Source organism: Poecile atricapillus, chromosome 1 (assembly GCF_030490865.1).
Source record: "Poecile atricapillus isolate bPoeAtr1 chromosome 1, bPoeAtr1.hap1, whole genome shotgun sequence".
Taxonomy (NCBI): Eukaryota; Metazoa; Chordata; class Aves; order Passeriformes; family Paridae; genus Poecile; species Poecile atricapillus.
In genome coordinates this window covers 155,076,024-155,101,858 of record NC_081249.1, presented here as the reverse complement: position 1 = coordinate 155,101,858, position 25,835 = coordinate 155,076,024, and the positions used below count along the sequence as shown (strand labels likewise).

Sequence of the window (25,835 nt, the reverse complement as noted above, 5' to 3'; positions counted from 1 at the left end):
CTTTAAATGTGCTTCCACTAAAATAATGTAACTTAATGGAAGTAAAGTGCATTTTTGGAACAGTGATCACTAATAGGCTTTTAATTTTGTTACATCTTGTGTGCTATTAAAATGATCAATTAAAATTAAACCTATTACATTTTGAAAAATTTCTTAGACTTTTTATTTTTTTCCTCTTATTTGCTGTCAAAATATAATACAGAAATTTGACTTTAAAATATATTAATTGTGATTAGTCACTTTACATATAATAACTTTTAACTTGGAATCACACAGGAGTATGTTAGTAAAAACTGTGCAATTATGTTGGATTATGAAAATCTTTCTTAGCCTGCTTAAGTTAAGATGCAAAGGATATATGAAAGGATTTTTTAAATGTTTATACCAAAGTTCTGTGTAGTCAGCCTTAAAACAACAGATCACAAGTCTTGATGAATTTTGTCAGAATTTGTATTTATTCTGTACTTGATACTAAAGGCAGTACAAATGACCAGTAAGTAAAACTAATGAATGTTAATGTTCAGCTGAAAGATCAAGCACTAAATGAATTTCAAATAATGCCTGCCCTGATACCTTTCTCTGGAAAAGGACTGATAAATAGCTGAGAGGAACTTAATTTTCCTTTTTAAAGATTGGTAACTTTCCAGTAATGTTTGTTATTATGACTCAGAACATATGATAACAAGAATTGTTCTTTCCAGAAACATGTATGGAAGAGGAAGAACACTTTGATAACTTTTCTCACTCAGGTGTGATTTGTCAAGCAGCCAACAGTACCAAAACACTTTAAGCCCTTGAAAATAGATCTGAAATGGTTCCTGATTTGGGGGCTGAGCACAAATTAATTTCACTTTATTTTTCTATTTCCCGAGAAGCCTGCATATTAGAGAAGGCTTTGCTTACAAGTAATAGAACTGTTCACAAATATAGAATTGTTTAGTTTAAATCATCTGAACAGCTGAACAGTGATCACTGTATCCAGAAACATAAACACTTCTTCCAAGAAACCTTTCAACTCTGATCTCTTGCTTTCTCTAATTTTCTTTGAGCAAGTGATGTTTTTCAAATACAGCATTGACATCACGCCAAACAGCAAGAGCAAATCCCAGCAAATATAAAGTAGAAAAAATGAAGCTGTAGTCCAATGAAGTGCAGCTCTGAACAGCTTAGTTCCTGACTTAGATTCATCAAGACTCAGCCAAGGTTAATTGTGCAGGGAAAGGCACGTACTTCCGACTTCGATTCTCAGCTGGAAACTCTCTTTGAAGTAGGAACTAAAGCTTCACAGCCCTTTTGTGAGCTCAATAGTTAGGACACTGATTTTGGACACTTTGCCAGACTGGGCATAAGAGATATGAACCAAGCTATTCTCTCATGAGAAGCCCTACCTACATGCTGTTCTTAAAAGAAGCTTGCTTGTCCTGTGTCATTTATCATAAAACAGATATTAATTTGGTCATAGATAGATGAGGAGAATTGCAGTGTTGTGTTTGGCATGCTTGACCATCAAGAGACACAGACAGTGCCAAATCTCTGCTCCAGTGCCTATTTATTTATGGATATAGGCGGCATTGTTTCCGTGCAAGACACAAGGCTATATCATCCCAGTATGTCCAGTAAACAAAAGGCTAAAACAATCAAAGGAAATCAGGTGGAATTATTTCCTCCAAACTGGGCAGCTATCCACAATTCAATGGTGTAATGCGATTAACTTATTTGATAAATCAAGACTCTCTCCATCTAAGATAAATCTGTGTCCTCATGCTTCATTTGGCTTAGCTGTAATGTAGGTCCCTGAGTACTGCAGCTGTGTTAAGATCTTCCACATAATGGGAAGAATGGCAGGTGCAAAAGAATTTTTTCACTTTTGCAGGTTAGGAGGCTAAAAGGTTATTAAATGAATCTCTCATGACTAAAGTTAAAGCTATGAGTCTCTTTGTGGATCTACCTACCCCGAAGTTTTTATAAAGTACCTTTGTTAGAGTTCTTTTTTTCCCCCATGAGACATTGGCTAAAGTTAAGTTCCTGAGAAAACACCCATCTTCTAGACAGCTATGGCTATCAGAGCAGTTCTGTACATTGCGGAGTCCAGAAATCTTTATTTGGATTTGCCAGTTTGCCATGTTTTAATAAAAGCTCCTGGTTTGCACTTAGTTGGACTCAGTTTCCCACCTGTAGCTTACCCTTAACTAACAATTAGGTAAAATGCAATATAATATAATTATTTGAAAACCTGTTAGATTAAAAAAGAAATGAGATTCAATGGTTCATTTTCTTTGTGTCATATTTTACAGCTGTGTCATACTCAGCATTAAGAAGACATTGCTGTGGGAAGTTTCCCAAACTGCTTGATTTTACTGTTTTTACCTTTTGCCAGCTGCAAGAAGAAATTACTGAAGGCAGGAAATCAGCAGCAGGTTCCAAGGATTTTATGTTCCACAGAATCTGATTCTGTTTCTCAAAACATAACATTTGGTCCTTATTGGTCAGGAAGATAACCTTCCCTCTGTAAATCAGCACTTGGCTGCCTTGTTTGTTCAGCAAGTCAGATGGACTAAAACAATAAAACATGTAGAGTTGTGACCTCAGCCCATTCATCTTCACTGAGTGCTCCCCACTTCAAAGCCTATTTTTTTGTTCTTAAAATGCACATGCTTTTCTGAGGCCTGGCATATACTCAGAAGTTTTGCAGGCTTAACTTGTTGGCAGGGGATTTTTTTCTTTATTTTATTTTATAATATTTTCCTTCTGATTGTTGTTTATACTTGCAAAGACTCTTATGTGGATATGGTCATTTTACTAATATAGCTTTCTCTGTCCAAAGAACTGACTAAATGGGTATTAGTGAATTACTACTGCAGTTATAAACATTATATCTCTTGAAGTACAAATTTAGTGGTTATCAGCTACACTGGCAGCCCTTCCAAAGTACAGAAAAAGTTTTAACTTTGAAACAAACCACTCAGCTTAAGTCACACACATTTTATATTTGGCATTTTTAGTACAGGTAAATATATTCCCAATATTTTTTTACAGAATTTAGTTAACTGTTCAAACAAGGCAGAGATTGAGGTAGTTTTTAGAAGAGCCACACCATAGCCTCTGGAATAAAACTCAGAAGTGAAGAATGGAAGGTGGTGTCACTCCAGCCTACATTTGCACTGACAGAGGCAGCAAGGTAAAAAGCCAGGAATTTTTAGGAACTATTCTTCTAATATCAGACATCTCTTTTCCAGGCTGCTCAGTGCAGAATTAGGATGCTGGATGGTTAGAGTTATCATGATAGTAACAGATTATTAGGTATTGCCAACAGACTGTTTAAAATTTTCCAGCCTTATCCTTTACTTGGAACACCAAGTAAAGAGGAGGATACAAATGATACAGAGGGTACAAATGATAAATGTCAGATAGTGCCAGAGATAAATTCTGTTTGCTCGCTTTACTGGGAGAAATGGTGTTGTTTCTTCTTCTATGTTCTTCATTTGAAAGAATTGTATAGTATTGTACAATTCTTCTTTTACACAAAGCAGATAAATCTACTGCCATTTCCAATTGGGAAAGCTTTACTTGTGTAAGAGCTGCACTATGTTTCTTATTTTGTTTCAGTTAATTAAGAATATGTCTTTCCTAGAGCATTTGTTCTTACACTCTCCAAAGGAAGTTCTACCTAGCCTGGATCAAGGTATCTGTGTGACTTGGTCTAGTGAAAGGAATCTGTGTCTATGGTAGGGGTGTTGGAACTAGGTGATCTTTGAGGCTCCTTCTAGGCCAATCCATTCTCTGACTGTATGATTCTCTGATTCTATGGTGCCTTCTTAAAATGTAAATTCCCAAAAAGGAAGGGGTCTATCACAGACAGACATGGTGATCTCCACATGTAAGACAGACTATATTTAAAGAGAATCTTGGAGTGTGCTACAGAACTTCACATTTCAAAGGAGTGAGCCCTTTATGCTGACTCTTAAGCCCGGGCTTTGCTGAAGCCTGTGGCAAAACGTCGCAAAGGTACTGTCTTCGCCCATCTGGCAAAAACTTTTGGGATACTAGTTTTTGTAATTGATGGCACTAAATTTCCTGGAATTCAGAAACTTGTTTTTTATATGTGCAGGAATGTGAGTAAAAACGTATATTTAATTTTTCTAAGAATGGGTAGTTTTAAAGTAGGTCTGAGTGGCCTCTATCATTATAAAGTCACTAAATACCACTACATTTAGAGAAGATCTCTAAGATCAGCAAGAAAAGTAAGAAAAGGCAAGTAGTTTCAACCAAGAAAGTAAAAAAAATCCCAATGTAATAAGAATCGACAGATGCACACTATTATGCATATTCTTGTTTTTTACATATTACCACTAGATAAACAACAGTTGGAAAGCATTTATTGTTGCATGAAAAGTTTTAAGTATGATTAAGTGAATAATCAATTAAATTATAGACTCAGAAGAGTGAAAGGTTAAATTAATTCTAATGTACTTGAAAGTGCTGCTTTAAGGATTTTAGCTGTTCCTACTTTGAATCCAGAACTATTTTGCTCAGGAAAGCATTCCCATTTCGGTGGGATAACTCTTGTGAGCACAAATAGCTGTGTGCTTAAATCCTTGAAGAGTTGGTGTATAATGGCTAAAGAGTTAATCTGCAGAAAATGTTAATGGGAAGAAATAAGGTTATTAAGCCAAATAAAGATATTTCCTCAGCCTCAATGCTCTTTAAGGAAAAGTGTCAAAATGCAATTTTTCATTTATTTCCTTTACTAAAACAAGAATAGTTTCGCTTTTTTCTGAAGCAAATTATATTAAACAATGATTCTCTGTTTTGGCTTCATTTGCATGTGCTGCTCTAGTACAGATACTTTGTGTTGGTGAAACAGGCCTGTAATGTAACCCCTACGTACTATTATATTTTTTTTAAAGGAATTAACATGAAAAAAAAGAGCTTTTACAATAATAAATACAAACTCTGTTCTTCCTCCCTCCCTGCAACATATCCTTCAGTTGCTGTGGCCAAATTATCCAAACTCAGATGCACTTAGGGGCCAGGGGAAAAAGAAAAGGGACAGAAAACCATCCCCCACCTCCAGGAATGCATGCACATTCAAGGAAGACAAACATGATTTTGTCTTTTGAAAAATGCAAGCATGCCAAGTACTTCTGCTGAGGGAAATAGTCATGTGTACAGTGCCACTTCACCTCTGTCTCCCTTAAACCCATTTTCTAAATGGTGTTCCCTATATCATAGTCATCAAAAGAACTATCCCAGTTTCCCAACACAAATTTTTAATATGCATAAACATATGCATATGTATAATATTCCATGTGCATAACACCAAAGTGGTCTACACATTACAATATATGCTCAGAATATATGGAGTCAGCATGCTTTATTATAAATCATGAAATATATGGACATACATATTTGTTATAATTGCACTTAAAAGCAGGTACGCATTTATTTCCCGAGAAAATAAGATCTAAATCTGTGGTAATCTCTTACTGCATTTTACAGTTATTATTGCCTCTCACAATGACATTAAACGCTCAATCCTGCCCATGGAGAGCTCCTCCTTCTCTTTTAGGGGTCATGTGTGCTCACAAGTAGTGCCAGGGTCCTCCATGGGTGGTTGCATGCACAGATTCCTGTACCACAGGAAGGACACTGACTTAGCCTCTGCCCTCTGCAGTCACAGATGTCACCTGCAAGGGTCTCAGTACGAGCTGGGAACAACAGAGGCTCCACCAGTACGCGGGTCTACATGATCATGTTTGAAGTTTCCTGACAATGCTCAGAAATAACAGTCTAAAGGACTACTATTATCGTATCTAGGTTTTAAAATAGGGAATTTTCCTTACCATGGCAGCAGCTTTGTGGGCCCATCTTTTAAGCAACAGGTGAAATAACTGCAGAGACATTTTAAGAGGATGCCCAGCTGAAAACTACACTGAAAACTCCTAGTAGTAGGAAAAGTGTTTTTGAAGTCAGGGAAATAGTCCATTCTCTAAGCATTCTTCTGCTATTTCTATGTCACTTGATGATGCTAGGTAAAATTCTGGGGTCAGTTGTTCCTTCATATGGGTCCTATGGGGGTATCCTAACTCCCTTGGTAAGTTGCCAGTAGTACCAGATGGACAAAAGAGTGACAGCCTCCAGCCTCTCCATCACACACCACTCACACATCACACTGGAGTGTACAAGCCAGGCTGAAACAGAAGGTGAGCCATGTCAGCAGAAGGCCTGCAGGAACTGACTTTGATCACTGATCAAGGCAAAAGCAGGGACTCAGCAAGTTCAGTCCTTGTGTCCAAAGTATCATTTTTAATGACCTACCTATTATCTGTTTTCCATCATCTACAGAAGCATTTGCCTCCTTTTTTTTTTTTGCCCCCATATCCTTTCTAACATCTCTGTTTCTTATTTGCTAAAGAGTCCCTTTACATGTTACTAGAAAGAAGAACACCTATAACATTTTTATACTGAATAATATTGTCATCCAAATAAGTTTACAATCCCAGACCTATATCCCAAGTTGTGTATTTGGGCTTTTTTTTGTGATGAGAAAACCTGGATACATGGCATATTTTACCAACTGTTGTTTTTTCTGCTTTGTAGCTTTCTTTTCATCTGTCAAGAGGTTACATGACAGGATTTTTTGCCCTTGAATGTCATTTCATAGCTCACCTTTACTTCAGAGAAATATATGATTTTCTTTGTTCAAGAATCCATCACAAGCCCTTTCTGAAACTCTTAGAAAAACATTCCTGGCTTTATCTAAACCCATAATGTTTCCATGCACACATAGTTAAGAACAGAGCAAATCCTGGTGCTATACCTCAGATATATGCCCATGCAAGCTGGTGGGAGTTCATCCATGCAAAGTCTCAGAATTTGACCCAAATGGCTTCTTTATAGTTAAGAGTATAAAATATCCAGAAAAACCAGGGAATCTGTGGAACATCGTATTAATGCCAAATCAATTGCATTCTGCATTTACATGCTCATAAACAAATTTTTACCAGCAAAGCAAAGTGGCCCAATAAAATCACTGTTGCTTTCTCTTTGTACTAGTTAAGAGGTCAGCATACTGTTAATAATACCTTCAATTTAGTGTCATTTATATTGGAACTGGTACTCCTTTAACAGTGTAGTCTCAGTTAAACCAGAACAACTCAGCAGATGCTACGAATAGACTCAGTGGATGCAGTAGCTATCTCCAATCTACAGCAGGCACATCAGGACACTGAAGTCACAGCTTTTTAAAGAGCTTCGTTTCAGCAGAAATGAGGGTTTGTGGAAAACTCTGAACAGTAAGAATCACCATAGAAACATAGACAGACATAAGGTACAAAAGATCAGGACATAAGCCCTTGGGAGCTTGACCTTAGGAGAAACATAGAAAGAAAGTTTTCTCATGAAGAGCTGGAATACAGAGACTTGAATTTCTGAATAAAAAATTCTTCCAGTATACTGGAAAGGGAGACTTTATCTATTATTTATGAATAACAGGACTGCATGAAAAATACCTGTCCCTATCATCAGTTTCTTCTTCTGAATCAGTTGAGAGACCACCAATCACATCACACATTATCAATGAGTATGGACTCCTTGTCCCCCTTATTTAAATTTTCAATGCAATTTCTATGCAATTTCAGTCCTGGCATTTCCTGAAGTGATCTGTAAATTTGAGATATTGACTTGAGGGGAGTCAATAAGCAAGTATTGTTAAGTCAAAGGCTAGAAGAATACTGCATATTATAAGTACTTGCAGAGTCTGCCCACCTGTGGATTTCCAAGTGCTAAGTTAAACACCACAGTTGTCAGTAAGTGGCAGGGAGTTCTGGCAATGAATCAAAATTACAATGGCAAGCACTTTGAGGCTAAAACAGCACAATTGCTCCTTGCCATTACACAGGCTATATCTAAGAAAAGCTGCTCTTCAAATGTTGCTATAGAGAATCACTGGCCTAATCTCCAAATATAAGCAGTCCCTAGGTAGGCAGGGCTCTTTCACCAAGATCAGCTCATCCTCAAACTTCCAGATTATTTTCTTTTCTCCTTCTCTGGTAAGTGATGATGTTTATACCTCTCTCTATACATAATAGATGTCAACACAGCTCTGGAGCTGGCTGGAAAAAAAGGATTGGAATTTCCAGTCATAGCTAGTACATTGAATAGGTCCTGTGCAGCATCCTAAGTACCAGCATTATGTGCACAGTTTGGTTTGGTCACTTGCAAAACTATTTGATATAAGCACTTTGTAGAAAATCAGAAATTCACTTGGAAGAAGCCAAACTAGTGGACAACTATATCTTGATGTTGTGAGAGATTTATACGTGCCTGTCTTAGTAGTAGTTTTACTTGACAGAGTAAAAAATTACAATGGGGAGTAACTCACTGTTACAAAATCACTACATTGCCATAATTCAACTTTCTGCTCTTACAGGTCAGTTTATTTTAAATGTTACACAGCTTAAACTTGGGCTCAAATCAAAACATAAGTTGAAGATTTCAGTCTATCCACAATGACTGTTTCAGTGCTGGTGAGGCACAAAAAGTCCAATGAATACTAAGAGTTTACAAAGTAATAACTGAAGGGGACAGGGCTATTAGTATTAATGTGATCATTAGAAGTGTTGTTAATAAGCAGTATAGAGCTCTGAGCCTTTCATGCAGCTGCTCAGGTTTTTACTGAAACTCTATGTTTGATGTACTTTTTGTGTAGTGCTTAGAAATTTTGGAACAGTTTATGTTGTTTCACACTGAAGCAATATTCCTCCCCTCTTAAAAATAAAAATGGATTTTTAGAATGAAGTGTCTTTCTGAATTGTTCAGTAAACCAGTAAACCTGCTGAATGAGCTGTGACTCCATAAAGTTTAGGAACTTATTTATTATGTGTGTGGATCAGACACTGCATTTAGAGATTCACAAAGTGAATCTCTAAAACTTAGCTTTCATTAGAGCTGTGGGGAGGCCCAGTCTTTCTCCCTTCGCTGGAGAAGGTGAAGCTCAAGAAGATAATTAACCATGAAACAATGAGGAGTCTTGCTGGGTAAGCACTAGTGTGAAAACAGTTACTCCTCACAAAGGAGGGGAAATTAGCTGGCTGGATAAAAAAGGAAGTGTCAGACTGGAAGACTGAAAGGACTGCAAGTGTAAGTAGATAGCTCTCGCATCATTAATGCAATTTTTTAACATTTAAACATCACAGATTTCTAAATTTAAATGCACTTAACTGCTATGTGTTAAGGGGATATTAATATGCCATTTTTAAATAATTTTCCTTAAACTTTCCATTTTCACATTTCACCACTTTTAGACATCCTTCCCACACTTGAAAAAAGTCACCCCCTCTTAGTATTGTATTCTTGTTTACAAAGCCAATGTAAACAGAGTGTTCTAAAAAGATTCTGTTTGCTCATTGTATTTTACAAACTCATTATTTTACTTTAATACAGGTCTTTTTTATGAACATAGTTTCTTTTGATTATACTGTTTCACAGAGCAAAGACTTATGATATATCTTTCCTTTCAAAACTTCCTTCGACTCCAACAGTGTTCCCTGAAGCAGCCACATTTTTGGCAGAAGTTCAGTTGTATGCTATGCCAAAAGAAATAGAATAAACAAACACTGCTTAACGCAGCTGGCTAGGTAATTTACATATTACTGCACATCCCAAACACCAAGACCTGGATATGGATTAGAGCTACAACAATGACACAAACAATCTTGCATGTAAGGAGAAATGAAACTCAGATCATCATTGCTCATGATTTACATTTTATTATTTAATGTATATCATAGTACCTCTGACATAATTCTATGCACATATTTAAATATTAAGTAGGTGTATTTATTATAATTTCTCTATGATTTATGGAAAAACTATGTTAGAAGTGTTTTGGAAAAATGTTAAGTGGGTACATTTTTGAAAGTTTTCTTCTTGTAAAAGTACACTACCTAAATGGCCACATTCCGGCTTTTGGAAACAGTGAAAACCCCTCCAAGCACAATGAAAACTCTCTAGGCATATTGTAAAACTTCTTCCCTGTACATAAAGCATAGGTAGGCCTCCAAATTTGCAAGTTCATGTGCTTTCAAACAGCAGCAGTCATTTTGGGTGAGATCAACAGTCCATTCAGATGACCCCATCTCCTGTAGTGGTTAGTAGTGAATGTTTATGGAAAAGTTAGAAAACCATCAAACACATAGAAGGGTATAGAAGCTGGCCTCCCAAATTTGAGAAGTCAGCCTGTGGGGACTTTCAGAGTTGGAATTTATTAAGCATTAATTGATGTTTCCTCCATTAACTTGTTTGATTATTTACTGAAGTCATTTGTAATTTTGCTATCCTCCACATCCTGTAGGAATAAAATTCATTTTTATTATGCACTCCATGAAAATAGTATTCCCTTTTGACTGTTTTAAATCCTCTGCCTGATAATTTTATTTGGTACATTTTCCGTTGTGTGTTAAGAAAAAAGAGTAAATAATTTTACCTTAGTTATTTTCATTTATTTTTAAAATAGTTTTTAATTGAATTTGTGTCTGCTTAGAGCTGATGCAGCTCCTAGAATATCATATAATAGTGAACAATGAGATACTGACTGTGCATATAGTTCCTGAAAATCCTTCAAATATATTTCCATAGTGGCATGAGTGTTGTGGCTTCATCATCCAATACAGAAGGCCCTTGTAAGATTAAAAAATTGCAGTGCAAACTGTCAGAAAATAAGGTTTCTTCCTCTTTTTCTAAAAACTATTTTGTTTGAGAACTCTTGAAAAAAAAAGATCTAAAGATTAGCTTCAATTATACTCATATACTGTTCCTTGCAGAACTGGATTCATTAGACATGCAGAGCAACAAGTCATTAAATTAATTTAAAAATCAAAAGTTTATGACCTTCATATTTCCCTTAACTATAATTTTTAAAACAATCCTAGCCTGAGTCATGAACTTATGATTAATGAATATTAGGCATCTAAATAAAACACTGACTTCATCCTGTAATTTGAACACAATGCATTGCAATGAGAGTTAGTGTCTGCTGAGCACTATTAAATATCTGACCCCATATTTAAGTAGTGTAGGAAGTGAGTTCTTTTGAAGACTTCTGTCCTTGAAAATTAAAACCTAGCCATTTTAGCTTTTATTTTTTAATGAGGTATTTTTGCTGTTTAAATGGTGTTTAACAGTTCTCTCAGCATTGGCATGCTTTGGAAACAAATTTTCAGTTTCTGAAATTACTTATTTTCCCACTAAAACGGATTATTCTTGAGAATTTGTCTGGTTTGGCTGGGGTTATGAGTTTTAAACTTCCCATCATTTTACAAAGCCATTGCAAAACATGGCATCTGCCATAGTGAGGGAAACGGTAGAATAATATAGCAGATTGGTGAAATGCAGGGAGTATTTCAGCCTTGGATTGTTACCTTATATTTTTAGTTGTGACAGAAAGATTTGCTGTCTCTGAGGATGGAGTAGAGCCCTCCGTTGAAAGACATAAATGTGTTTCTTTTTTGCTTTCACTCTAGAAACCTACTTGGTGACTACTCAGGAGACTCTCTCAAAAATATAATACAACATTTATCTGAATTTTGACTAAAGTTGACAGAGTCTACATAATTTTTCCTAAGATCTGCTCAACAAGAAGGGTTTTATCCTCTCGGTTTTATCAGATGGTCCAGATTCTGTGCACTGCCATGATGGCTGCCCTCATAACTATGCCTGTCAGAGGACTGGGCTTCCTCCACAGGTCCTCAAGAAAATTACGAGAAACACAGAATTTCTTGCAAGAATGTGGGATGTATTACCTCTCTTCAAGAAACATCTAGACCTAGGTTCAACATCTGCGTAACTACAGATCGTACAGATAATTGTTCAATGTCACGTGTCCATGTCCATGTCACGAATCAGACATGCAGTGCAACCCAGAAGCTCAAAAACATACACACCTCAAGTATGAGGATGGTACATCATATTACTCTAAAATCATAAACTCTAAAATCAAATATCAAATCAAATATGCATTCACTTAAAAATTAAATATTTTAAGGAAGCACCAAAGTAAGCAAATGAAAGCCATCAAGACTGTATTTTCATAGACTACATGGAAGAGGTCTGGTATCAAAACAAAAATTGTGATAGATAGTAAAAAAATAAATCTGTAAAGATTCAAACATAAGTAATTAAATAATTTTTAACGGCTAGATCATGTGTCTTCAGCACTTCACAGTATGCAATGTGCCCTTCTCATCCAATTCAGTTAATCATCTCTTAGTACTTTGCTGTGCTAGACACTCCTGATGAACTTCTAAATTTTATGCAAGATTTTTAGCTAGGACTCAACTTACAAAATGATGGCTTGTGATGAAATAAGAAACTTTTAGAAACTAAGTTTTGTTTAGTAAAGCTATCTAGAAAATAACTAAACAGTGACAGATTCATTTTTTACCCCTGAAACAAGGGGGTTTATGTGTCTTTTTTAAGTTTAGAACAAGTGTCATTCTATGTGTTGAAAAAATATTGCATCAGTGAAGTAAATATAGAGAAGTGGAGACACCATGCCTAACATTATGAAATACTGTTTTCTTTCCCAGAAAGGAACACAGAAACAAATAAATAGAGTAAAAGAAGTAAGATACCAAATCAGAAGCAATATAGTATACTTTAACAATTTTTTTTCCAAATACATTGTAAAGAAGGAAGCCAGGAGTTTGTTGGGTAAAAATCCTGAACAGCGGTTTAAGCAGGCTCTTTACCTCCTAAGAAACAAGCTTATGGAAAGAAGTGCTTTTCTTTTTTTTTTTTTTCTTTTTCTTTTTTTTTTTTTTTTCAAGTGAGCTGTCTCAGCATTGCAGATTTTCCCAAGTCCTTACAACTCTAATTAAAATGTGGTAATTGGTTATGTTACCTCAATTACCATGATGCATGGACATTGATACAAAGCGACACCAATTGAATCCCTTGGGTGTTATACCCCAAGGCCATCCCATTTATTGTGGCCTTATTATTTTCAATTATGTGTCTGGATGTACAGCATACTTGCAAAGCCAATACAGATGAGGGTTCTGCTGGACTTTCAGTGTAATGTACACATGAGATGACTCAGAAGAAGAAGAGAAATAATTTTTTTTTTCAGGAAGTATAGTAGTGAACTTGGCGATCAGACAAATGAATATTTCAGACATGTTCCGGACGATGTGAGAATTAGGGCACCTTAACCCAAACTGCCTTAGCTCAAAATCTCCATTTTAAATGCATGAGTAATACTGTCCCTTCAATAATTAGCCTTCTCTGTTGAATAAGAAAAGAAATTGTCTGCTCCATAAAACAGGTATGTTTCTCATTCAATGAATGAGCATTCTGGTGAAAAAGCAGCTTCTCCACTCACCAAAAAGGCAGGAATATTGAACTGGGGCTAAAGTAAAATACCTTAGAAATCACAGTTTTTTCTCTCTCCCTGTCCCAAAAAAAGTGAATTTCCATGGTCACCTCGTTGCAAATTTGTATACAGAGAGATACCTGATCTGGGCAAGACATACACAAATTGGAATTCTCTGTAGCAGCCAGAATAATCAGCTGAGGTTAAGCACATAATTTGCACTGGGCATACCACTGGCTGAGCAAAAAATTAAAAAAAAAAAAAAAATTTGCAGAAAGTAACTTACATATTTGCACTTTGACTTAATTTATGGGCACAACTATGACTGAGTCTGTCCCAAAACCATTTTTTAACTTTTCAGTCTTTCAATTAGACTGTACCTTCTAAAGGAAAGTGCATAGTGACTTAAAGCTTCTCCAGCTGTTAAGAAGGAATTTTAGATGGAAATTTTGAGTTTAGTTAAAAGAAGATTGTTGCTATTGCTATTGCAATTTCCAGGCAGTCTCTTTTTCCTTCAAGATGATTGCTAGCAGGGTCTTGTTAGACAAACTATAAGGCATCTGTGTAATCCTGAAGTTAAAATTAAGGTGATATATAAGATTATATCAGCAAAATATGAAATGATAAATCTGGATGGAAAGAATTTACTAGAACAAAACAAAACAAAACAACCCCACCAAAACAAACAGATGGGGGAGATAAAAACCTTTTTTGCTAAAACAAACTAGGACTGCTTCCAGTTTTCTGAGATTTTTTTCATTTTATGAATACCTCATTCTATATAGCTAGATTAACCCACTGAATCTAATAATATTTCATCTTTCTGGAGTGATTCTTATTCATAATTTTACATTCTAGATAGAACTTTCTGTTTATGAGAAGGACAGCTTTTACAGGACTGTAGCTGCATGAAGTACATGTTAATAACTTGCAATTTGTAAACTTACAGTGCCCACAGTTGCAAAAGGTGAGCAAAATTCAGCAAACTGCTGAAGACCATGAATGAAGACAATTCAAAAGAAACATAAAAGTTTTCTGTGGTTAATTCCAGCATACCTTTGTAATGTTTTAAGTGGCCCAGATAAGTGATTGAATGTAAAAAGGGGCAGAAAGAGGACAAAGGAACATCCCAGTACACAATTAGAAAGTAGATGAAAGTGACTCCTGAGCTGAGACTGTACAATCATCTGGGGTATCTTATTTACTGTCAGCAAGTCAGATGCCATGAATGAGTCAGATGCCATCAGGCTATAAAAACATCTCATTTGTTTTCATAAATTACAGTATTTTGTGGGCAACCACAAAGACAGACTTGTTACCAAGGGATACAGTTTTTGTGCCAAGACTGGCACACCATCAAATACAGAGAGATACGGTAGCAGGAGAAATGGTTCTGGTACCTACCCAAGAAATGACTGCACAGGAACTGAGTGAAAAAGAAGGTTAGAACATGCCAGCTCAGGCAAGGAAAGTCAAAGAAACAGGAATCCTGCAGTGGCTGGAGCATATTTAAATGCTGAGAATATGGATAGTTGTATCAACAAGAGAAACTTGTACATACTGACACACTTAAAAGAAGAATTATTATAAAGCAGCCTAAGATGAGAGGTTCCAAAACAAAACAGCCCACAGTGCAAATTAGATGAGCATCATGATATCTCTAATTGGCTGCTATTTCTCAGCAGAAAGAATGATACACCCCTCAGCCAGTCAAAGTCAGCTCAGCCCAGCAAATAACTCCAGACTACCTCAGGCAAAGTGGGAACAAAGCAGCGGGTACCTTGTGAAGTTCCAAGCCTCCAGATATCAAGCGAGGTTCTGTACTCATATCCTCACCATGCCTTAACTCCTGATCGATTGCAATCCCAAACAGAAACACAAGACTTCGCTCCTGCTGCAAGAGCAGCACCAAGCTCTAATTAGCTGGTAACAGTTTATTTACAGCAACTGCTTTCATACAGCAACTGCCCACATGCAAAAGAGGATATATGTGTTCATTAAAGTAACTTGGACCTCTAACATATCTCACAAATGCAACTTCTTTCTCTTCTAAGTCAAATAGGAGATATACATTTACTTAAAAAAAACCAAAAAACAAAAAAAAAATCCTGCTGATTTGTGGTACTTTACCTTTAAGATAACACAGTTGGAATGCAGTTCACTCCCTCTTGGGCTGTTACAATACTCAGCCTCTAACAAAAAAAAAATCAGGATTCTGAGAGCTGTTGTTTGGTTTGGTGGTTGCCTAAATACTGCACATATTTATTCCTGAAGCTCCAAAGTTCAACTGCTCTTTCTACTGCTGGTCAGATCATTAAACATTTTGTGTAGCACTAGCCAAATTTACTAGTTATTGCTGCAACACATTACTAACATGACTAAAACTATTCCTAAAATGGAATTACCACAAAAACATAACCAGCATTTCTCAAGAGAATTAAAAATCTCTGCTACTGTATTTTCTTTCCTTATCAGTCTTTCCTTTTCCTCAGTGTCATATTTATCTTCTAACCCATTCACTTGCCCAGCCTATTTCATTGATGAATTCTTATACTTCTGTTCTCATTTCTTTTTCTCCCAGACCCATTACTATCAAAACTCTCTGCAACTGTTGAAATGGCATTTGTTTTCTTTTATTTCTTTATTTTTCTCTCAATTAAATGTAATATATTATTTAAAACTCCTACCTACAATTTCCATAAAGCTTCTTTCTAGATCCTCAGTAATTCTGTTTTTGCCTTCAATTCCACAGAAATTTCAGCAGCATTTTCTCAAAATCTCAATTGTCTTCACTTTTTACATTGCCAAGTGACTAATCCCATGCTTACAAAACCAATGCTGACAGTACATCAGCATTTCTGCTGCTTTTGAGGGATGAGGTCTTTCCATGCTGCCTCACACAGAGCCTCTTTTGACTGGTCCTAACACTCTGTTCAAACCTCTCCCTTCATTGAGTCCCATTTCTATGTCAATACCTAAAGCAAAAGAGCCAATAAACCAAATGAGCAGAGAAGCCCTCCTATGTTACAAATTTTGAAAAAGACAGGAAAACAACATTATTATTACTTTCACCAGTTCACTCATCCACAGCATCCTTCTCATTAATTCACCATCTCTTGGGCTGTTTAGACTAATAGCACTTTCACTCAGGAACTGCTAGTATTTCTAAACAATGCCTTATGTATCTTCATACTGTAGGACCCTAACTGAACCAGAGAATAATAGATTCTGTTATTTTTCTAAAGGAACTTTAAAAAAAAGAAGCCAAAAGTAGTATTTCATTGTTAGTCAGATAATTGCCAAGGCGGATGGGTCAAGATTTTTTTCCTTTGCTTTGCTTGATATAAACCTAAAAAATTATATCACTTGTTCCCAAATCTCATCAAGACTCTTCAGTATATGAACTACATAGGATTATCACTGCTGTCAATGTAGCTGCAGTATAGACTTCAGAAGTGAGATAGTTGCACAAAGCATGCTGAGCCAATTCATCCGTTACAGTCAATGGTGTTACAGTAGGGATTATTTTATTCCCCCTGCTTTGTAATATAGTTTTATGCTGTAGAAAACCAATCTAATTCATGCCACTTAATGGATGGTTTAAGCAGAGTGCTATTTTGCCTCTTAGGAATCATTTCCCTGAGATAAAAGCAAATTACTACATTTTACTTATATTCAAATAACAGAGGATTGTATATTAATCACATACCCATGGCATTCTATGTGAAATACACATCTACTGCTGGGATGCTAATTAAAACCGATCTTAGTTACACAGGAAATTCTTTTTCTAAAATATAGTTACAATCAGTGAAATACGTCTCTGGGCCCAGTTCTGTTAGGTACTGAGCAATTTAGCACCAGGAGAAGATTGTTTTTTTTACTGGGTAAGATCAGATATGATGAGATTAAAAATCCAATACATGTACAATACATGTACATGAGTTTATATTAGTAAACAATGCTGTCCATACAATGCTGCGTGAAAAACTGAAGATCCACTTGTAGACAGTAAAGACTAGGAATGGCATCTCAGCCAGAAGAAAACACTCAGAGATGGATACATTTTTTCTTGTGCTTAAAAACAGTTTCTTGTGAAGAATTAAATCCCGAGAAACCATTTTTAAAGTAAGCATCACTCACCAAGTCTTTTTCCGATCGCTTCTGTAGCCTGCTTTGCCAGTGGACAGCTTGCATGACAATGGCTTCCCACCTTCTCTCAAGGTTCACAATTATCAGCTGCATGGACTGGTGATCTGCATTTAGGTTGCAGGTCTCCTGATCATCCAGGAGGTGCTGGCATAACCGCAGCACAGAGGCTACCCCACGACGCCTCTGCTTGATCTCAGAGCATAGGGACTGAAGGATAGACAAACAGCAGATGTCAGCATGGAATATTTTGCAAATTGAAACATTAATTATTATCTGACAATTTAGTGGTGCCCAATCTCTGTCTTCCAATATTTTTTTCAGGTCTTCCATAAATTCTCGTACTTGTGTCAAAGCTTAGTGTTTTATTTTCAGATAAATACAGTCTTAATAGCACAGACAGACTAACACTATGTTCAGTCTTCTTCAAACAAATGCCATACATAGCTAACTGTCTCAATAATGCTGAAAGTTTTATGATGTAGACCCGTTTATTCTTCCTTTCTTTTTCATTCAACTGGGACACATCTGAAATTAGTTACCCTGACAGTAATCAGCTTCAGAAATCCTACAGAAAAATAAGTGGGAAAAATTGTAGTCATGCAATGAGAATATGTATATTTTTAGAAAAAACAATAGAAATTATGGGTCATATGTGCCCCGTCACAGGAGAAACATTACAGAAGCAGAAAATTCAGTATAAAATAGTTTACAGATGTTTTTTGTTATCATAAAATATTTTCAGAGTAGTTCCATATTCAAGTAAATGTAGGAAAATGGTGACAATTGTATCATCCCTGAATGGGAGTAATTCATTGTATTTATTTCATATACTGATTGCAGTGCTCCTGAGAATGCAGCCTGACATAAACTGGACGAAGGGAGATAATTGCTAAACCCTAATACTGAAACTTGATGGGGGCCAGGATGTGTTGGTTCTCTACCAAAGCCCTAAGAAACTGTACTGAGAATCTTGTAGAGCAACAGAATAAATAATGCATCCTGCATGCCAGAACTCGAGTGAGGTCTACCAGGAGGAAACAGTTAATGACCTGGGGTGCTTCCAAGCATGGTTTTATCCATGATTATATTCTACTGTCACTGAACATCAAACCCGGATTTTTTAAACTCATAACAAATTTTAGTAATAATTAATCTATGAAGCTGGGGTACAGAAGGCAGAAATGCATGTGAGGATGACTTCTTCAGCCCAGGTTCTGAGATCCTTTACTTTTATAACATTGCATGGCTCAGATATTCAATAATTATCATAGGGCTGTGCTACTCCTGAATTTAACAGGACTGTGCTCTACAAATGAGAGCTTTCCGGATAATTTAAATTGTAACTTACCAACATCTGTTTCCCTCTGTGGGACACCACAGATGAAAGTGCATGACCCCATGAGAAAATTTGAACCATCATATTTTTTGAAGACAGGGTGTTTGCCTCTAAGCTTCCAGTTAATGATAGGAAGCAAATAAAAAAAGCTACGACATCTCTCAAAGCTGTACAGAAGCGTTAACTGATAAAAAACCGGGATCACATTTCTTAATTTTATTAGCAAAACAAAAACGTTCTATAGAAAGTGAATTCCAGCTCCACAGTAATGTGTCACCACTTCTTTAAAAATTGAAATTTATAATTAGAAATTTCATAACTCAAAGGAGTATTTTGTTGCTGTTCTTGATCAATATTTTTAATAATATCAATAATATTAAGATCAATATAGGATAAATAATATTAAGCTGCAGAATGAACCAAAAGGTTGGTACAGACATCTAAAAACATGTATCTTTTCTTTGCATAGGGATAGTGTGCAAAAACCAGGGATTTCTTTTAAAGCCTTCAAGAGAAATGATGATTAAACTCACAAACATAGCTGAAACTAATCTACTTTCACTAGCACAATTGGGCCATCCTAACAGATTGCTTATTAATCAACAAGGGTAAACAAGGCAATGCAATCTCATTTAAAGCAGAAGTTTTAATGCCTAAAAGTATTTGTGTTCAAAATGTTATTCCCGATAAACCTTCATTAGAAGACATCTTAAAATGATTAAGTACATTTGATTGTAAAGTACACTGAGTAGTATAGTAGCAGGTGGACATTTCATACAGATGTTCCATTTATTGATATAATGCATTCTATAGCTATTTAAATTACCCTAACTCCATAATAGCTAGAATTCTATTACTTCTGTAATGAGAGAACCCTGTACCTTTAATATTTCTGAATTTTAAATAAGGTGAATGACAAATTCCCAAACCGCTATTTATGGCAAAATATGACCAGGAATTTTATTATTCAATTTATACCAGAGCTGCATTTTCACTTACGTTTCCTGAACTTGCCCTTATTTATTTTCCCAGAGTTCATTACTAGTTTCCTTCGTAGTTCTTGATGTAACCACCACGTCTGGCACATTTCCTTTCTGATGCTGTTCATTAGCTTAATGTCAGATCAGGAAAAATACCAGCCAACCAAACCAGACCAAAAAGTCTATCTAAAGTCTATATAAAGTGTTCTTATTTTATATTTTATAACAGCTAGGCAATTCAGGTTTTTTTGGAAATGATGGTGAGTTATATACTGATCACAGCCAAATTTATGTAGGTCTGCATTAACTTCATAGAAGTCAATATAGCTCAGAATCTGGCCCCGTACCATTAATTTACCTTGATCTAGCCGATTAAGTCATCCCTTATAAATATTGGTCTTTTCTGATACAATGCCTTTTAATATGATGAGGTAAGGAGAATTGCATTCATAAGCCATTATAGGGGACTTCAAGTGAGGCCTTTACATTGTGTTATCTGAAAGCAGAGCTACAGCATCCAAGTCATTTCTAATTTATATCAATTTTACACCAGCATAATAACAGTAGCTTTACTGAAGCTATTTCTGATTTACACGGCTGTGACAGTACAATTAGGCCTATGGCACTTTTGTTTCAATTTTATTACATGATATTATGGTTAATATTAAACAGGAGAAGAATGAAGTGCTTGTATCTAAGAGTGTATTGAAATAGTTGGCTATAGAAACAATACTTTAAAACCCAGAGAACTTAATCATGTAAAGACATCTTTAAACCCTATATAATAGCACTAGCAATAATGAATTTAAGCAGTATTAGGGTCTTGTATTCAGTGACCTAAAGGGACACATTAATTGCCTATATCCCATGACATGATATATACACTGTGATGGTGTATATCTATCCAGGTTTTCCTATTGTTAAAATGGCATTCTTGTATAAAAACCTGTCAATACAGTAATTGCACATGGAAAGTATGCTTCCAGTATGACAGTTACTTAAATTATTTGCAAGGTACATTCTACATTATGAATGTAGAAGCTATAATTCATGTTTGATAAAAGTCAATTAATTTAAGAAAGGAAATATGATGAGTATCTCTATTGAGCCTTGGGCCTTATGGTTTACAGCCACTGTAGTAAGCTACTGGGCACTTGAAGGTTCAGAAAATTAAGATGTTATCTAGCTGAACACTGAGGTGCATCACTTAGGCTCATGTAGTCTTCTGTGTGTGCAAAGACTTACTGAAGTGTAGATTAAGAGATCAGACACTTTCAATTTTGTCCCCTCATACTATAATGTGTCCATTGAGCTGTGGTAAACGTAAACACAATCCAAATCTCTGCAAATGTGCGAGAAATGTATTCACTTAAGCCATTTGCAGTGAGACTTAAACAAGTATTTGACTTTTTTGCTGCAGGCTAAGAGTATACACAGGAACTGCAGATGCTGTGTATGAACTTTGTGTCTGAGTCATTTGCCTCACAACAGATAGGCTGATAACATTGAGGGGATAGTCATTAGAATGTTTTTATGGTCATGGCTTCCCATACTGAGGAATCCTGTCCATATTGCTAGAATCTTAGAAGGTTTCACTTCCCCCTGCCTACTCCTATTTCCAGTGCTTTGAAGTTATCACACGCATAGCTAAAAAGGGCTAGCTGAAACTACTTTCACAGCTTGTTAATACCATGACTTAAATCATCTGGAAAAGCCCCTGCTGAGGCAAATGACATCAAACACTCCTTCCAAGCCAAGGGCTAATGGCACTATCTATGGGGATGGAAGTGGCCATGATCTGAACAGAGGGTGCTTGGCTTAGCTGCGTGACTCCTAAATGAATGGCATATGACCAGAAACATGTCTGCAGCTTTAGGCAGTGCCAGAGCATATGAGAGGCATAGAAAGGTAGGAAGTTGAGGAATGTTATAGCTCCTCAAGCCCCAGTCAGTCTCCATCCTTCAGCCTTCCTGCAGCATATCAGCACCTGAGCTGTGCTGCACCACCTGCTCTCCATGACTGAAAGACCTGTAGTCTTAGAAGTCAGCATTCTCACACAACATGTAAGATGAGTTGGCCACTGAAACATGTTGCATCAATAATCTTGACCTGGTGTTTAATATTAACTATTTGAGATTTTTGATTAATTCAGTGGGACTAATTGTTCTTAAAAGTAGCTTTAAAGTCTTTGTAAAATTAGTTGAATTGCCTTAAATCCACATAATCTACACATTCACCACATAGATTATTGAGATGCTTTCATAGTTTCACTTATTACACACTGTTTGGAGAATCCATTTTTATGGGATCTGAAGTTTCTTGTTTTCACTCTACAACTGGACTAAATGTTCATGCAGAGATGGCCAGAGTTTTGAAAAGAGTCGGACAATGACAAACAGTAACTTAAACAGATGGATTTTCTTTGTGCTTTCAGAAGAAATACCAAGGTATACTGAGATATGTGCTATTTCTGGACTTCTGTGTATGCATGGGCAGTACAGGCTGTTTTCAGGAACACAAAGAAGCTGCAGATAAATACCAGATCTAAGAGGAAGTGTCTGTCTAACCTTGGCCTGTTAAAGGCTTACTCTTCTTCCTTGTTGCAAGATGTGGGCATGTGAAGGAATGATACACTTCTGATGGCACCAGTTCTTTGATGGAAGATGGATCTGCTGCTCTTCAGTGCAACTGTCACACGCAGAAATTAAGGCAGGATCTGAGAATGGAAGTCACCCTTCTCTGTATGCCAATCAAACCTCTTAGTATTAATTTTATGTCTGATTTTTGGCTACAGCAGCATTTCAGTTTTTAAAAGTGATAATGTAAAACTTTTAAGTATCACAACTTACAGAAATAATACATTGATAAAAAGAAACAAGAAACAGGAAAACAGGTAAAAGAATAGAGGAAATGCTTGCAAAGGTAGGGTAAAATGTAGTTTTCAGTGTTTTCTGTGAAACGGCAATGCCTGTTGGAACTTCTCAGGGTATGCATTCTTACAGATGGGGAAAAGAAAAATTTTTGTTCTGAATGAAAAAGAAAATAAAAAGTTCCACACAATACATTAATAAGAGAGTAATTCTTTAAAATAAAAAAGCTAAATGACAAAGACAGAAAATGAATGATTACTTGTCATTGTTTAGAAAAATACTGCCAAACCTGTGTTCTTTTGCTGATTTCAAGGTTAAAAGAATTTGTCACATAATATGGGAAATCTACTCAGTTGCATACTGTGTGACTTAATCTATATTGAAGCTAAATATTCTATAAGTATGCAGTGAAGTGCAAAAAACAGCAATTGAAAAATGACATGATTAAATGGCACAACATGCAATCATTTGCTCTCAATTATATCAATGTATCTTCTTCATTTCAAGGAGGCAGGCAGAAATATTGTTTTTTAAATGCCTCTATTAAATTGGGCACCAATAATAAAATAGATGAGGGCCCTAATAAGCTCATTTGCGTAACATATATCACACACCACAAAACTATTCTCTCCAAACAGGTTTGTTCATAGATCTGTCTCCCGGTTGTCACCAGTCTTGGCTATATTAAAAGATTTTAAAGGCACAAAGCTTGAAGACCATTCAGTGAAAAACCTTTGTACTTAACCCTTGAGATAAATTTAATGCTAATTATGGAAAAAGTATTGATATAATATCTTTCCTGTCACATTTTATTATGATGACAGTCACAACAGAATCTGGGAGTGACATTTTAGAAATATCATCTAATTGCAAGTCAGAAATACAGAATGACAGTTTAAAGTAGAATATCACTTCTTTCAAAATAGTGAACTGGTTGTCTTCATTTAAAAGCCCTACTTTTAATAGTATTACAACCACTAAATTGCTACATTGATCATATCTCTGTAACTCACTGCTTAGCAAAGTGTTACGATATTTCTCTTACAAGAGAACTGTGTCTCTTTCTAGACATATTAAAAATGACAATGAAAGGAAAAAAGACTTCATTTTTTCACTGCCTTTAAGAATGTACATAGGGGTTTGCATTCTACATATAAACAAGTATTTAATGAATTCTTTTCATTAGCTTCAAAAGGTTACATGGGTATCTGTACTTGTCTGTAATAAATAATTGAATAATTTATTATTATAATATGTATTATTAACATAATAGATTATTTATATGTTATTTTATTATTTTAATAATTAAATTCATTAACTAGGTAAATATATTTATTTAGATTAAGTAAAATATTTACTTTTAAATAGCATTCCAATTTTTCTCTAGAAGTAAAATATATACATTAAAAACAGTCACAACTCAGATTAGATGATTCTGGATCCATTCCATAAAAGCTACTACTGTATCTGTACGGCATTCTTTAACTTCTTTGTTCTATTCCTTATGCCTATTTAAGTACTTCAAAATATTTGTTTGTAAGAATACCATTCAATGCTCTGTTATTTAGCTCATACTCCCATGTAACTAGTAATATGTAATATACTCCTCTTCATAAATTAAAAACACTATTAAAATTCCAGACGTATAAAACAATATGAAGATTAAGTTACTATAAAAGAAACTATAATAGCTTACAGATTGCTTGTATCATTACGAAAGCGCTGGTATCTATTACAGTGTCTCCCTGGAATAAAGAATGCACTTTTGGCAATAATCTGTTAAAAAAAAGTGCCCATTATTGTTAAGATGCTCCTTTCTTAACTCTAAACTAGTGTGCAATTACAGGAAGATAACTTTTAAAAATAAAAGTAAAACAGTGTTGGATGAAGAGGAATCTTCCCTACTGAAATACAACATATCTTTTTCAAGCCTTATTTGTCTCGTGTTTCATACATGGAATTAGATTAATTTTTAAACTGAAGTATTTTAGAGCTGTATACTACACAATTGGAAGCTGGGGCTAACTTGGGAATAAGTGAAAAAGCCATGTGACTCAGATAGAAGAGCCAGAGGGGGTGGCAGGAGGATCCCTTTTTCTAGTCTAGAAAATTCCTTGCATGGGTGTACATCAATACAGGTAATTCTCAAGCTGAGGTTCAGAAGTTAATATTGTACTTACTCCCTTTCTTAATCCAGTTCCCTCATAGGTGGTAGATGTGTATTTTTGCTGTTCTTGTGCAATGGGCCTGGTATTTTCCAAAATATAGTGAGAGCTTACCCTATTCTGAATTACAGAAAAACATGTCCTGCAGTGTATAGGTATTACCTTTTTTATGGGAAAGCAGCAAACATAAAATAGATTAGACTATTCTTTTGGAGGCTTTGGAACAGGAAAGGGGAAATAAACACATGCAATAAGTAAGGAAAAAGAAATTTCCTTTGGCTTTTTTCTTATGTCAATAAAGTAAACTTTGCTTGGATACAAAAACATACAGGTTGAGCTGTGCCTGGGTAAACTGAGGAAAATAAATTGTGATGTTTTCATGTCTGTCTGTATATGCACAGGGACAACAAACAGGCTTTTCCAGAAATTCTGTTCTTTATCTTATTTCCAAAAAGCAGTGCATCCTCAGAATGGATATACATTCTTTCACCTTACCTTAAGCATAAATATACTGACCCACAGTTTATGGTTTCAGTTCAAGACAATGCTAAAAATCCCCAACAAGAGAAGCTACTTAGAGCAGAATCAACCAGATCCAGGCAGCATTGTGGTGAGGTAGGGTCATCCCTCTCAGATGTAGGGTAGCTAGCTCAGTACTTAACTTTGTAAGTAAGATTAAGACAAGTGATCACATTGACTAGGGAAGTAGATGTCCCTCTCATCACTGGTAAAGCTGCCTCTCAACTCCTGCATTCAGTTCTGGTCCCCTCACTCCAAGAAAGAAATTGAGGTGCTGGAGCATGTCCAAAGAAGGGCAACAGAGGGGTCTGGAAGGCAGATCATACGAGGAGTGGTTGAAGGAGCTGGAATTGATCAGCCTGAAGGAAAGGAGGCTCAGGGTATCAGTCTCTACAACTACCTTCTCTACAGCTTCCTGAAAGGAACTTAGTGCCATGGTTT

General features: G+C 35.9%; 1 protein-coding gene across 3 annotated transcripts in view; it reads right to left on the bottom strand.

Annotated features, from left to right (window-relative positions):
- Positions 1-25,835, bottom strand: part of AKAP6 (A-kinase anchoring protein 6) — a 208,238-nt gene that overhangs the window by 3,507 nt on the left and 178,896 nt on the right. For all 3 annotated transcript variants that reach the window (XM_058849044.1, XM_058849055.1, XM_058849064.1), the window contains exon 12: positions 17,516-17,731. In XM_058849044.1, coding sequence (XP_058705027.1) covers positions 17,516-17,731 — 216 coding nt within the window. The remainder of the gene's footprint in view (positions 1-17,515; positions 17,732-25,835) is intronic.